Genomic DNA, 15,003 nt, shown 5'->3' with positions numbered 1-15,003 from the left:
TAAGTCCCCCCCACATCCCGTTCACACTGTCCATCAACATAGTAAGATGCTGTAAAATCACTACTTGTCTTCTCTGTGTTGCACAGCCCTCCCTGTGTCCCCCCAACACTATACATGCTAATTGTAATGCCCCCTTTCTTTTTTTCCTGCCCTTATCCCTCCTTTCCCACCCGTCCTCCCCAGTCCCTTTCCCTTTGGTAACTATTAGTCCATTCTTGGGTTCTGTGCTTCTGCTGCTGTTTTGTTCCTTCAGTTTTCTTTTGTTCTTATACTCCACATATGAGTGAAATCATTTGGTACTTGTGTTTCTCCGCCTGGCTTATTTCACTGAGCATAATACCCTCTAGCTCCATCCATGTTGTTGCGAATGGTAGGATCTGTTTTTTTCTTATGGCTGAGTAATATTCTATTGTGTATCTGTACCACATCTTCTTTATCCATTCATCTACTGATGGACATTTAGGTTGCTTCCATATCTTGGCTATTGTAAATAGTGCAGCGATAAACATAGGGGTGCATCTGTCTTTTTCAAACTGGAGTGCTGAATTCTTGGGGTAAATTCCTAGAAGTGGAATTTCTGGGTCAAATGGTATTTCTATTTTGAGCATTTTGAGGAACCTCCATACTACTTTCCACAATGGTTGAACTAATTTACATTCCCACCAGCAGTGCAGGAGGGTTCCCCTTTCTCCCCAGCCTTGCCAACATTTGTTGTTGTTTGTCTTTTGGATGGTAGCCATCCTTACTGGTGTGAGATGATATCTCATTGTGGTTTTAATTTGCATTTCTCTGATGACAAGCGATGTGGAGCATCTTCAAATTTATTATCTTTTATAAATTGTGGGTTTCATATCATTTGAAATCCTTTCTTCTTCATTGTAAGATTAAATTAGTTAAGGGAGAGTATAAGGCAATTACCTTTAACTTCTAATAAAAGACATAATTATAGAGGCATCAGAAGTTAACTGGAATCAGCATTGTTGTGGCAAAACGGATGGAAAATTGGTGCATCTGTCAGTGAAACAGTGGGATGAGTGCAGTGGTTACATTCAGGAAAGCTCATGTAGGAGGCTTTAGGAGCCAGTGAACAGCATGGCAGATACTCACTGGCAGACGCATGAACTCAGGAAGTATCCCTGGTCTCAGAAACAGAACCACAAGTGGAAAACATTATTGAGAGATTAGAACAGTCTGGGGATGCTCTGTAAAGATACAAAACTCTAGATATAAGCTTACCTATGAATAATTGATTTTTCTGAGAATGCAAGAAATTATTCAGCTATGATAGTAATAGAATATTAGAAAGGGACTTTTTTCTGGGGTCTCAAAATTTGGCTGAAACCTAAAGCTGAAAATAATAGGTGATGAGAAATCCTATATTCCAGAAGAGAGTCCTTAACCATACCCTGCGGGACTCCACCAGCTGGTCTAGGGACAATTACCAGCAGCCCATATGAGAAAAGGTAAAGAATGATTACAGAGGCAAATTCTTTGAAGGAATCTGTGGATGAAGAGATTGCTGGGTGTTTCCCCTTCCACCCCCAAGCCAAGCAACTGAGGGACTGGAACACTCCAGGGAGAGATGGGGTGCTGCTTGCGGGAGGTGGATGGAGTCTTACTCCCCGGCTCTATGTTGCTCAGTTATGAAAACATAGATCTGGCGCTGTTTGAACAAGAGAGTGCTTGGAAAAACTTTACTTAAATTCTTTTTATAAGTGACATAGAAGCTGTGCCTGAATGTTGCTTACAGAGGTCTGACAGTGGGATGCTAGCAAAAATTACCCCAAATGATAGGGTAGGGAGGGGTAGCTGCAGTGAAGGCAAGTTGCAATTTTTACGTTTGCTGAATGATTATATGAGCTTCCCTGAGCCCAGAAAAAGCAGAAGGTAATGGAGTGTGAGTTATCTACAAAGGGCTTTATCTAAGAGGACTTCCTGCCAGACCAGGGGACCTCAGAAGAAAGTCATGAGGAATGTTTCACCTAAGTTGGTGAGTCATAAGAGGCCTTTCAGAGAGCATATCACCTGTTTCAGAGAATGGTGCAGTGCAGACATTCCTTAGGGATGAATCTGTCTCTATGTGGAATCTTCTAAAATCCACAGAGGCGCCTGTGAGAGATAATTGGTATCTGGGTGTTGTCTCAGTCCTGACTCTTGTCTTCAACAAGAGAAGCAGAACCAGTAGGAGATATATACCAAGAAATGTATTGCAAAGGAATTGGTCTATGCAGCTGTGGAGCCAACTAGGCAAGTCCAGAAAGGCTGTCAGAAAGGGCGGGCTAGAACTCTCCAGAGCAGGGGCTTGAAGCTGCTGTCCACCAGGTGGAATTTCTTCTTCACCAGGGGATTTTCACCTTTGCTCCTAATGCCTTTCAATGGATTGAATCAAGTCCACCCAGATTATGATTATCTCAGATTATCTATGATAATCTCCCTTACTTAAAATCAACTGATTATGAAGAGACTTTAATCACATCTACAGAACACTTCACAGCAATATCTAGATTAGCATTTGATAGAATATCTGAGGACTGTTGTCTGCCAAGGTGACACCACAAACTACCATTGCAGGTATCTTCCACACAAAAAAATCACTACCATATACCAGCAGTACCAGTGAGAAAGACTGCTCTTGTCTTCCAAACCTCCATGTCCTGAGGCTGGAGGGCTGCCTCACTTCTCCACTGCTGGTCTATGGCATCAAGGATTAGAATGGAAATGAATGTAGGTAGAAGTTGGGAATTGGTTACAAGGTTTGACAGTTTGATTCAGATTGAGTAGTAAAGCTTTTCAAGTATCAGTTCATGCATATAGAAATTGAGGATTGGCAAAATAGTCTTATTTGGTCTCTGCATGTGTATAATTCTATGCTGTTTTTTTTTTTTTTTAACATTATTTGTTTTTCCTATCCTACTACCTCCTCTGTTCTTCCCTAAATCATCACTTAAAAAGCTAATGTGTATAATCCTATTGTGGGATTTAATTGCCCTCTTGTGGACAGGGCCAGTGATTGCAGTCATGATGTCAGCTGCTGAAGCACTCAGCCAAGGGCCTTTCCGAGGGTGCTGAGTTAAAGATACCCTTTCAGGATTTCTTCTTTTTTTGTAATGGCCAATCAAGGGTAGAATCTGTTCTATACAATCACTAGTAAAAAGAACATTTTCTTTTTACCTTGATTCTAGAAAAAGTCATATATTATTTTTACCTTACTCAGGTATAAATAGTTCATTTGTGGCCAGTCATATAACCTTTGACACCATACATTTTCAACACAGAGATCTAGGATCATTTTATTAGCAAGATGGCCTGTATACTGTACTCAGATCACTGCTAGTTACGGACACTAGTCCTAGCATAATAGTGAGTGATTAAGAAAGAAAAATTGATAACATTTAGTAGCATGGGAAGTGGAATATCAGTAGTAGGAGGCTCATTAGTGAAGAAAAGAACAAAAGACGGCAAAATAGAAACACATCATATTCTTAATAAAAAGATGACATTTGATTGGAGGACATTAAGCTTTCTGAAAAGTAGGAGAGAAAGGAAAAGAAGGGTAGAATCAAGTGCTCATCTGGTTATCATTTAAAATGATTATCAATCACATACGCATAATTTCAGTATATAGCATAGAATCATCAGAGTCACAGACACAGTGCTAGGTGTCCAGGCCTTGTCTGTCCTTAAAGAATAATATGTACTTTAACTTACCCCACCTCATTTTGATAAACAAATGCCATGCTTTTCAATTTTCTGTTTGTATAAGTGCCCTCCATATTGAGCTATCCAAGTCAACAAGTCTTTCCTTAGTGTTCTATAGGAAACATTAGGCTGGAAATCAAGTGACTTTCACTATTTGACTGGTATATGGCAATGATATATTTGGAATGTCAGGTAGAAATTGCGTTCGGTACCTCCCTCTGATCACCTGACATTCAATATTCCTAAAACTTATTTTCATTTAGAGTGCAATTCTTCTGAATCACTTTCATACTCCATGTTCTTATATATAATACTGTAGACTGTGATATCAAGTAACTGCTGGTGATGCAGCATTTCCTAAAAGAGTGCCTCACTAATATCTCTGGGATTGCTTGCTAAGCTGATAACCATTCTTCAGGTCTTCATGCTAATATTTTCCTTTTACTTTTTAAAATTTTAATTGAAGTACAGCTGACATGTTAGTTTCAGGTGTACAACATAGTGACTCATTGCCTACATACATTATGAAATGCTCACCACAGTAAGTGCAGCTATCAGTACAAATAGAATATTATATATATATAGCTTGAGCAAAAATTCAAGTCTAGATCTATTTGGGGGAATATTGGGTAATCCATTACTCATCCATGAAAAAGAATGAAATCTCACCATTTGCAACAACATGGATGGACCTAGAGGGTATCATGCTAAGTGAAATAAATCAGACAGAAAAAGACAACAATATAATTTCACTTAAATGTGGAATCTAAAACACAAAACACATGAACAAAAAAAACCATGAAATTCCATAATCAGACTCATAAATACAGAAAACAAACTGGCATGCTAATGGAGGGTTTCAAACAACAATCAGAACAGAATTTCAATTCCTTGTTCAAATGATTATTAAATGATTCATTGACTTCAATATTGAGTGATTAAAGTTGTTCAGTGGGAAGTTCAATGGGACAACAACCAAGTTAATATTAGCATGAAGAAGGAATGACTACATCATGACATTGCCCACCTGATTTCAGCTGTGTAAAATGCCATGGAAGACTGTATTTCCAAAGATGACTGCAAAAGTCCCAAACAACATGCTCTTTAAAAACAAACAAATGCTTTTATTGAAGTTCAGTTGGTGTACCATAAAGTGTACCTGTTTAAAATGTACAATTTGGTATGCCATGTGCTCTTCTGCATTGTGTCCTTGCCACTCCTCCATCAAGATGTGGAGGCTATTTTCCCTGCCTTTGAATCTCGACTGAGTATTTGTTGCACTTATTCTTTCTTTGTCTCACCATCATATTTTGAGTTTGTGTGTATGGCAATTACCTTGTCTCTTGAATTCAAATATCCTCAGGTTGAGAGGAACTGTTCTGGAGTAGTGCTTAAGGAACTTCACCCTAAAACCCCATTCACAACGAATTTAGATGGTGAGATCCTAGACTTATCCATAATAAGATGAAATTTTTAGGGGAGAGGCTAAATGTATTTTGTATATAGGAGAGATATGACTTTATAGCCAAATGGCAGATTTAATACATTGTGTTTCCAAAGATAGCCACAATATTATCTCCAAGTACATGCTCTGTTGTAATGTGATCTTGCTTCTCCTCTCTCAAGATGTGGAGTTTGTTTTACTTTCTCTTGAGTATAAGCTGACCCTGTGATGCTCTTGACCAATCAAAAGTGATGGAAGTGATACCACATGACTTGTGGGACTAGTTCATAAGTAACCTTGCAGTTTCTGCCATAGTTTCTTGGAAAACCCTTGTTCTTGAGAGCTCTGAGATGTCATATAACAAGACCAGCTACCCTGTTGGAGAAACCACAAGGAAATTCCCTGAGACTGCATGGAGAGGGAGATAGGCCCATCTGCCCAAGGATCCTAGTAGAGTCTTCATATCATTCCAGCACCCCCTGCTGTCTGCCTGAAGTTTCATGAGGGACCCATGGCAAGACCATCAGAAGAATCACCCAGCTAAGCCCAGTGAACCCATGGAAAAGTGAAATACAATAAAATTGTTTTTGTTTTAACTTATTGTATTTTGTGGTGGCTTGCTAGTCAACAATTGATAAATAGATATTGTCCGTTGTAAGATGTGTCCCAATTTCAGGGATATTAAAATGTCAAAAATGTACACATTAGAATTGACGAAATACAAAAATAGAAACACATGAATAGGTAATGTGTATCTACATGAATAGGTAATCTGCAGAAGAAGAGATCCTAATGGCTAATATAAAAAGAGGACTCACCTCTCTAATAATCAGAGAAGTAAAAAAATAAAAAATCAAGAAATAAGACTTTTTATTTAAAACAGTACAAAATATAGATGAGTATTGGCAAGAATATAGTGGAAATGTGACCCCTTTATGCACTAGTGGAGGTAGTATACATTGGCACAGCCATCCTAGATTCTGTATGAATACAGAAATTAAATTTGTATTATACTTTCATCCAACAATTCCAACCCTGGCTCTATAATCCAGAGAAATTACCACACAGGACATTAAGCTAGGGTGTTTATGCACAAAATGAGGATGTTCAGAGCATTTGCCATCACAATTGAAACTTTCCCAAACTGAAAGTAGAAGAGAAAAAAGATTCGAGAAAAAAAAAGAATATCCAAAAACAGGAACAATTACAAAAGGTGTAACATACATGTAATGGGAATACCAGAAGGAGAAGAAAGGAACAGAAGAAATACTTGAAGTAATAATGATTGAGAATCTTCCAGTCATTGATAGACACCAAACTAGATCCAGAAAGTTCAGAGAACACCAAGAAGGATAAATACCACACACATACAAATCTACACTGAGTCATATATTCAAACCACAGAAAATCAAAGACAAAGAGAAAACACTGAAAGAACCCAGAGGGAACTAAAAAGCCTTGCCTATGAGGAAGAAAAATAAGAATTACACTAGACTTCTCTTCAGAAACGATGTAAGCAAGAAGAGAATGGCATGAAACATTTAAAGTGTTGGCAGAAAAAACTCACCAACTTAGAATTCTGTATCTAGATACATTACCCTTCAAAAGTGAAGGTAAATAAAAACCTCTCAAAAAAACAAAAATTGAGAGAGATTGTTTTCAGTAGACCTACCTTGCACAAATTGTTAACATTCTTCAGAGGGAGGGAAAATGGTATAGGTCAGAAACTTGAATCTACATAAAGGAAGAACATTCAAGAAGGAAGAGATGAGGGTAAAATAAAGTCTTTTATTTTCTAATTTTTAACTGACCTACCAGATAACGGTTTGTTCAAAATAATAATAGCAATGATATACTGGATGATTATAGTGTATGGATACATGAAATGTGTGACAGAAATGTTATAAGGGATGGGAGTGGGGAATAACTTGTAATAAGGTACCTGCACTACCCGTGAAGCAGTATCATGTTATTTGAGAGTAGACTTAGATTAGTTGTAAATGCATATTGCAAACTCTAGGCAAGGACTAAAAAGTTTTTTGAAAAAGTATAATTGACATGATAAGAGACAAGAGAAAATGAAATCACGAGAAAATGTTCAGTAACAACCAGAGAGGGCAAAAAAAGAGTGGGTGATTAAAATAAATAAAAAAAAAGAAACAAGGACAATAAATAGAAAATAGTAAAATTTTATTGTAGAGATTAATCCAACTCTATTAAAAATTGACTTAAATGTTGGTGATCTAAATGCATCAATTCAAAGACACTTTCAGGATAAAAAACAAGACCCAATCATATGTTGTCTACCACAAATCCCCTTTAAGTATGAAGACACAGATTAAAAGTCAAGGATGGAGGAAGACATGCCATGCTAACATTAATTTTTAAAAAAGCCTGGTATCGCTATATTCATCTTAGACAAATTACTTTTCAGTATATTCATCTTAGACAAATTACATAATGATAAAGGGGCTAGTTTTCTCAGAAGACATACAATCCTAAGAATGTATGTACCCAACAGAGACTCAAAATACTCAAAAAGCAAAAGCAGATAGAACTGGAAGGAAAAACAGACATCCACTATTACAGTTGGAGCTGTTACTATCCTATCAGCAGTTGACAGATCCAGTTGGCAGAAAATCAGTGAGAATATGTAGTTGAACTGAAAAGCACCATCAAGCAACTGGAGCTTATTGACATTTATGGAATATTTCATCCAAGAATAGCAGAATACATTCTTCTCAAGCTCACAAGGGACATTCACCAAGATAGGCCACATGCTGATTCATAAAACACATCATAACAAACTCAAAAGAATAGAATTATGGAAAATATGCTTCCGATAAAAGTGAAATTAAATTAGAAGTCAAAAACAAAGATAGCTTTAAAATACTTAAATATTTGGCAGTTAAACAGTATAGTTCTAAATAACACATGGGTCCAAGAAGTCTTAAAAAAATTTAAAAGTAAATGAAAATGAAAACACAACCTATCAAAATTTGTATAATGCAGCAAAAGCAGTGCTTAGAGGAAATTTTGTAACATTGAACGCATATGTTAGAAAAGAAGAAACATCTAAAAATCAATAATCCAAGATACCACTTTAGGAAACATAAAAAAGAACAGTAAATTAAATCCAAAGTAAGTAGAAGAAAAGAATTAATAACAATTGGACCATAAATCAATGAAATTGAAAACAAGAAATCAATAGAGAAAATCAGCAAACTGGTTCTTTGAAAAAGTAAATAAAGTTGATAAACTAACCAGGGTAATTAAAAAAACACACAAATTACCAATATTAGAAATGAAAGAAGAAATATTACAACTGATTCCATGGAAAATAAAATAATAATAAAGGAATGTTATGGACAACTTCATGCCCATAAATTTGATAACAGATGAAATTGATCAATTAGTTGAAAGACACTATCTACCAAACCCTCATATGAAGAAATCAATAATCTGAATAGATCTATATTAAAGAAATTGGATCAGTAGTTATAAGCTTCCAAAACTGAAAACACCAGGACCAAATGTTTTCACTGCTGAATTTTACTAAATATTTGAAGTAGAAATGATACCAATTCTCTAAAATCTCTTCCAGAAAAATAGCAGAGAGAATACTTCTTAATGCATTCTATGAGGTCAGTATTACCAAAACCAGAGAAAAACGTTACAGAAAAGGAAACTGCAGACTCTCACAAACAAAAACATAAAAATCCCCAATAAAAATATTAGCAAGTCAAATCCAACAATGTATAAACATAAATCTACACTTTGAAAAGTGGGATTTATTACAGGTATATAAGGTTAGTTCAACATTTGAAAATCAGTGAAATGTAATCCATAATATCAATAACAGGCTTAAAGAAGAAAAATCATATGATTTAACAATACATGCAAAAAAAGCATTTGACAAAATCCAAATTCCATTCATGATAAAAACTCACCAAACTAGGGATACAAGGAGGCTTAATTTGATAAAGAACACCTACAAAAAAACCTATAGCTAATATACTGATGGAACAGACTATATGCTTTTCCTTAAAATTTGGAACAAGACAAGGACGTCCCCTCTAACCATTCCTATTGAACATTTTCCTGAAAATTCTAGGCTAGGTAATGCAATAAGACAAGAAAAGGAAATAAAAGATACAGATTGGTAAGGAAGAAATAAAACTGTCTTTGATCATGTATTACATGATTGTCTATGTAGAAAATCTGAAAGAATTGAACCTCAAGGGAGGAGGATTGGAGCAGGGTTCCTTGCTTTTAATTTTAAAAGAATAAACAGGAATAACAGAATTGGAGAAGGGAGAAAGTCAATTAAGCCATAAAGCCAATTTTGACTAAAATGACTGAACGTTTACATGATTCAAACATTTCCCAGACTAAAACAATTCTGGGCTGGATAGAAATGGGTCAGTAGGTTTTTAGGGGCTTTACAGGTCCCTGAAGTGCCAGGCTCAGCCACTTGTTCTTTGTCAAATATTCCTATTCCTAAGAATGACAAGGAGGACACAGAGTGGTGGATCTAAAATGGTCATGTAGACAACAGACATGACTGCCAAGGCAGGGGATGCAAGGCCTTGATCCTGCATTAGATCACCAGCTGTGAAGAACCCCAGAATATCTGAGATAAATTTCCTGTAGTCCAATAAAACTGGGGTTTAGAGTCACATTTTATTATAGACAACAAAGAAATGTAATATTTCTTGTAGAATACAATCTAAGACCCCCTCCCCCTGCTAAATCAACTATTTCCAGGGTTGTGAATGCAATTCTGACCAGATAAGTACAGTTTGTGCTAAGTACCTTATTTTGTTATCTTTTTATTTTAAGTTTGCATTATTATTTTATTCCTCTCCTCTCCTCCTTTGGTCTAACTTCTTTCTTTTTTAACAAGATTTTTTGTAATTTAATGAAGTAGAAGTGCTAATATATTTTTAACCTTTGCTGCCACCCTGTGGTTATCTCTCATTACTGTACATAAAAAGAGGGCATCTTCGTTTCTGCTAAGCCAACAGAACAGGGACAAGTGTGGGGAAGCACATTAAAAAAAAAAAAAAAGAACATCCAAGATAATATTTCACTGTAATGCTCAGGATCTCAGGCATGAATCTAGTATGTGCTATATGTATCTCATGTATCAGTATTTGTCACTGAGAATGCTATTAGTCTGCATCTAACTTTATTTTAGTAGTTCCCCTTCCTCATCCTAGCTCAAACCAAGATGCATAATTACTCTGGGAACATTAATTGTTAATCCTGACTTGCCACTTAGTGTCAATTATGGCTTTTAATGAACTCCAGAAAAAAAAAACTGCATAGTAAGCTGAATCTACATAGGTCTATGTTTTAAAATTTCTTTGTAGGCTTTCATTTTGGTCTAGAACTTGTCATATTGGTGCAAAGCATTTTGGCTTTCCCTAAGTGATAAGAATTAAAAGAATACCATTTTAAGAAGCAGAATATACACACACCCCATTTTCTAAGCACATTTTTCATGAGAAATAAGAACTAGTGTAATAATCGCTTTGCCACCTTCTTCTACCATCTAGCCTCTGTCTGCCACTTGTCACCATACTAACCAAATCTGATCATGACACTTTCTTGTTTTTAAATGATTCCATTGGCTATCTATTGCTTATAGGATAAAATACAGACTTCTTTGAAGATACTTGATAAATAAGTCTCAGCTGATTTCTCTAGCCTTACTTTTTATCACTCCTACAAATAGTGTTATGCTTTTTCAACATTTAACTTGGTTTAACTCTCTTTTACAGACCAAAATTTGAAGCTGCTTCCACTTTCTGTCCCAGGCATTATTTATATATATATAAAAACTTAAACTGCAACTAGACAAAAACATAAAAGCATCAAGAGTCAGACCAAACAACAAGATTTTCCCTATTCCTTTCTTCCCCACCACACACAGTGCTAACAGTATTTGGTTATTTACTTGCAACATTTCTAATTCATGAGGTTGGGATTCTTCATTGTGTTCACTTTTGGGGAGCGCACCACAAATCTGGGCTCCAAGCTGATAGAGCTCTCTTGTGATTGGATCGTAACATAGGAGTAGCATGTGCCTCGTATGAGTACCTGTGGGCATGGCCAGATCCAGTCTGAGAGTGGAGGTTTTCTTAGCCTTTTATTGAGATCATTCAGAGAAGGAATCTTGGATCCCATGATATTATCCAGTAAAAGTCTTATTAGCTCTTTCAGAATACCGAAGGGCTCTTTTCTTTCCATACTCTAATAAATAAGCCAATGTGGCCCTTAAATAAACAGGCTCTAAGCAAGAGATTTTGTAGATGTTACCTCTTCTCCTTTTTCAGGGTAGTTTGACTTTTGGGAGAGGCATATTCAATCTTGGGCAGTACTGGCCACAGTCTGCCGATTGTATATGCTTCACCCAAGAGAAGGACAATTGCTATGTAGTGATGCCAGCAGGTCTCAGAGGGGAGCTCACCTGAGGAGTCCCAGAAACCCTAACTTCTGCCTTTCCTGCTGCTTCTGTCCAATTTTTCTCACCTCCCTGCTCCCACATACATGTTTCTTCCTTTGAACACATCTCTCTGCATTCAGCCTGCCACCATCATCTGAAATCTCAAGGGACAACCTTCTCCCTCCCACGGCTAAGTTTTAGAGGGTACTAGTTAGGGGTGTGGACTCTGAAGATACAATGCCCAGGTTCAGATCTGGCCTCCTTCATCACTTGGGGCCTAGGAAAGTTTCTTAACTTCTCTAAACCTGTTTCCTCACTTTAAAAATGGTGTTAATCGTAGTATGCATATCAAAGAGTGATTGTGACGATGGAATTACATTATACCAACCAAATGCTTGGAACAGTGTTAACCATTTGGTAGACTCTCAGTATTGGCTTTTTAAAAAATATGTTAAACCTTATATATATATATATTTTTTTTTTCCACATCCAAATTCATTTTTATTTTTTGGCAGACAACTTTGAACATACATGGAAGTTGAGAATACAATATAATAATCCCTCTATAGCCACTGCCCAGCTTCAGCAATTACCAAGCTCAAAAATGTCAGTACATACCTCTAAAAACATCACATCATCATGACTTTTTTAAAAAACATAACTACAATAACCTTATCCAAAGCAGTAATTTCTTAGTACCATCAAATATACAATTAGTCCTCAAGTTTATCCAATTATCTCATCAATTTTTTTTGGTATCATTTATCTACAATTACATGAGGAACATTATGTTTACTAGACTCCCCCCATCACCACGTCCCCCTCACAAACCCCAATAAAGTCACTGTCCATCAGTGTAGTAAGATCCCGAAGAATCACTACTTGTCTTCTCTGTGCTATACTGTCTTCCCCATGTCCCTGCCCCCACATTATACTTGCTAATGCCCCCTCCACCTCCCTTATCCCTCCCTTACCACCCATCTTCCCCAGTCCCTTTCCCTTTGGGAACTGTTAGTCCATTCTTGAGTTCTGTGAGTTTGCTGCTGTTTTGTTCCTGCAGTTTTTGCTTTGTTCTTATACTCCACAGATGAGTGAAATCATTTGGTATTTGTCTTTCTCCACCTGGCTTATTTCACTGAGCATAATACCCTCTAGCTCCATCCATGTTGTTGCGAATGGTAGGATTTGTTTTTTTCTTATGGCTGAATAATATTCCATTGTGTATATGTACCACATCTTCTTTATCCATTTATCTACAGATGGACACTTAGGTTGCTTCCATTTCTTGGCTATTGTAAGCAGTGCTGTGATAAACATTGGGGTGCATATATCTTTTTCAAACTGGGCTGCTGCATTCTTAGGGTAAATTCCTAGGAGTGGAATTCGTGGGTCAAATGGTATTTCTATTTTGAGTTTTTTGAGGAATCTCCATACTGCTTTCCACAATGGTTGAACTAGTTTACATTCCCACCAGCAGTGTAGGAGGGTTTCCCTTTCTCTACAACCTCGCCAACATTTGTTGTTATTTGTCTTTTGGATGGTGGCAATCCTTACTGGTGTGAGGTGATATCTCATTGTGGTTTTAATTTGCATTTCTCTGATGACTAGTGATGTGGAGCATCTTTTCATGTGTCTGTTGGCCATCCGAATTTCTTATTTGGAGAACTGTCTGTTCAGCTCCTCTGACCATTTTTTAATTGGATTATTTGCTTTTTGTTTGTTGAGGTATGTGAGCTCTTTATATATTTTGGATGTCAACCCTTTATCAGATCTGTCATTTATGAATATATTCTCCCACACTGTAGGATACCTTTTTGTTCTATTGATGGTGTCCTTTGCTGTACAGAAGCTTTTCAGCTTGATATAGTCCCACCTGTTCATTTTTGCTTTTGTTTCCCTTGCCTGGGGAGATATGTTCATGAAGAAGTCACTCATGTTTATGTCCAAGAAATTTTTGCCTATGTTTTTTTCTAAGAGTTTTATGGTTTCATGACTTACATTCAGGTCTTTGATCCATTTCCAATTTACTTTTGTGTATGGGATTAGACAGTGACCCAGTTTCATTCTCTTATATGTAGCTGTCCAGTTTTGCTAACACCAGCTGTTGAAGAGGCTGTCATTTCCCCATTGTATGCCCATGGCAAACTTATATTTCTTTTTGTGCTTCTACATTTTCTTATCTCCTCAGAAGCCTTGCTACCATACTTACTTATCCCTTCTCCAATAACATCAGACTCTCTTATACATGAAATTGATATCCAGAGGCTAGTTGTTGTTTGATCCAAAGTCAGTAGCAGTTTTTGAACCAAAAGTCAGGCCAACTAATTCTTAATTCAGTGAAATTGCTGTAATATTTTCTGTCTTCCACCTTAACATAACATTAATTAATTGGCTTCTAGCATTGTGCAACATGGAGTGGCTATTTAGTCAGGTTAGTCATTTTACCTGGCATAAAGTGCATTCTTTATGCCTTTGCAAAAAATGTTTCCACCCAGATATACTTTATACTCTTCTTGTTACTAAACTGCCAGTCAAAAAATTTTGGGGGGGTAAAATTTTCTCAGATTGCCATTAAGTTATTTTGAATACTTTGAGGTTCTGCAGAATTTAATCTGTTTGAACTGTTCCCAGTTTTATACTACATGGCATTACCTCAATTAAAATGTCATTATCTGTTCATTGCAAATAACAGGGTGCAATGCTTAGAGTAAATTTGCATTGAATGAAGAAGGAATCAATGATAGATACTTTCTAGAAATATATATCTATTTACTAAGCTTGGTTAGCATCTATATTATGGAGACAAAACAGTCCTTTTGGAATCCCAGTTCTTGGGATTCCCACAAAGCCTTGTTTATTGATATGGGCCTCAAGCATTTCCTTGCTCTGTGTCTGTGGAGAGAAGAGAAAGTAAGCAGGATGATTTAGGGCTTGCCAAGGAGAGAATATAATTTTTTTAAAAAAAGTTAAAGTATAATTGACATACAATATTCTGTTAGTTTCAAGTGTACCTCATAGTGATTTGATATTTTCATTCATTACAAAATTATCCCCATAGTAAGTGTAGTTATGATCACCATACAAAGTTATTATAATATTATTGACAAATTCCCCATGCTGTACAGTACATCCCCAAGACTTACATATTTTATATTTATGTATATGGAAGTTTGTGCCTCTTAATCCCCTTCACCTGTTTTGCCTATCCCCCATGCCTCCCCACTCTGTAACCAACTGTTTATTTCTTGTATCTTTGTTTCTGTTTTGTTTATTGATTTATTTTGTTTTAGATGCCACATATAAGTGAAATCAAACAGCATTTGTCTTTGTCTGGGTTATTTCACTTAATATAATACTCTTTAGATCCATCCATATTGTCACAAATGGCAATATTTCCTTCTTCATGGCT

At 36.5% G+C, this 15,003-nt stretch overlaps 2 protein-coding genes across 3 annotated transcripts in view; one reads left to right on the top strand and one right to left on the bottom strand.

The window, feature by feature from the left end:
• The window catches only part of KLRG1 (killer cell lectin like receptor G1), a 77,438-nt gene that overhangs the window by 35,895 nt on the left and 26,540 nt on the right, over positions 1 to 15,003 (top strand). The window contains exon 6 of one of the 2 annotated variants that reach the window (XM_017642092.3): positions 5,617 to 5,777. The exons of the other annotated variant lie outside the window; for it this stretch is intronic. Coding sequence (XP_017497581.1) covers positions 5,617 to 5,637 — 21 coding nt within the window. The 3' untranslated portion in view covers positions 5,638 to 5,777. Of the gene's footprint in view, positions 1 to 5,616; positions 5,778 to 15,003 lie in introns of those variants that run through there. 2 annotated transcript variants of the gene reach the window in all.
• Positions 7,341 to 15,003, bottom strand: part of LOC108385630 (alpha-2-macroglobulin-like) — a 50,615-nt gene continuing 42,952 nt past the window's right edge. Inside the window, 1 exon segment of the mRNA XM_073223890.1 lies at positions 7,341 to 14,486. Within this exon segment, the coding sequence (XP_073079991.1) occupies positions 14,464 to 14,486 (23 nt within the window). The 3' untranslated portion in view covers positions 7,341 to 14,463.

The sequence above is a fragment of the Manis javanica genome, chromosome 15 (genome assembly GCF_040802235.1).
Source record: "Manis javanica isolate MJ-LG chromosome 15, MJ_LKY, whole genome shotgun sequence".
NCBI classification, from domain to species: domain Eukaryota; kingdom Metazoa; phylum Chordata; class Mammalia; order Pholidota; family Manidae; genus Manis; species Manis javanica.
The sequence above is the reverse complement of the archived record's forward strand: the minus strand, read 5'-3'. Positions and strand labels throughout refer to the sequence as shown.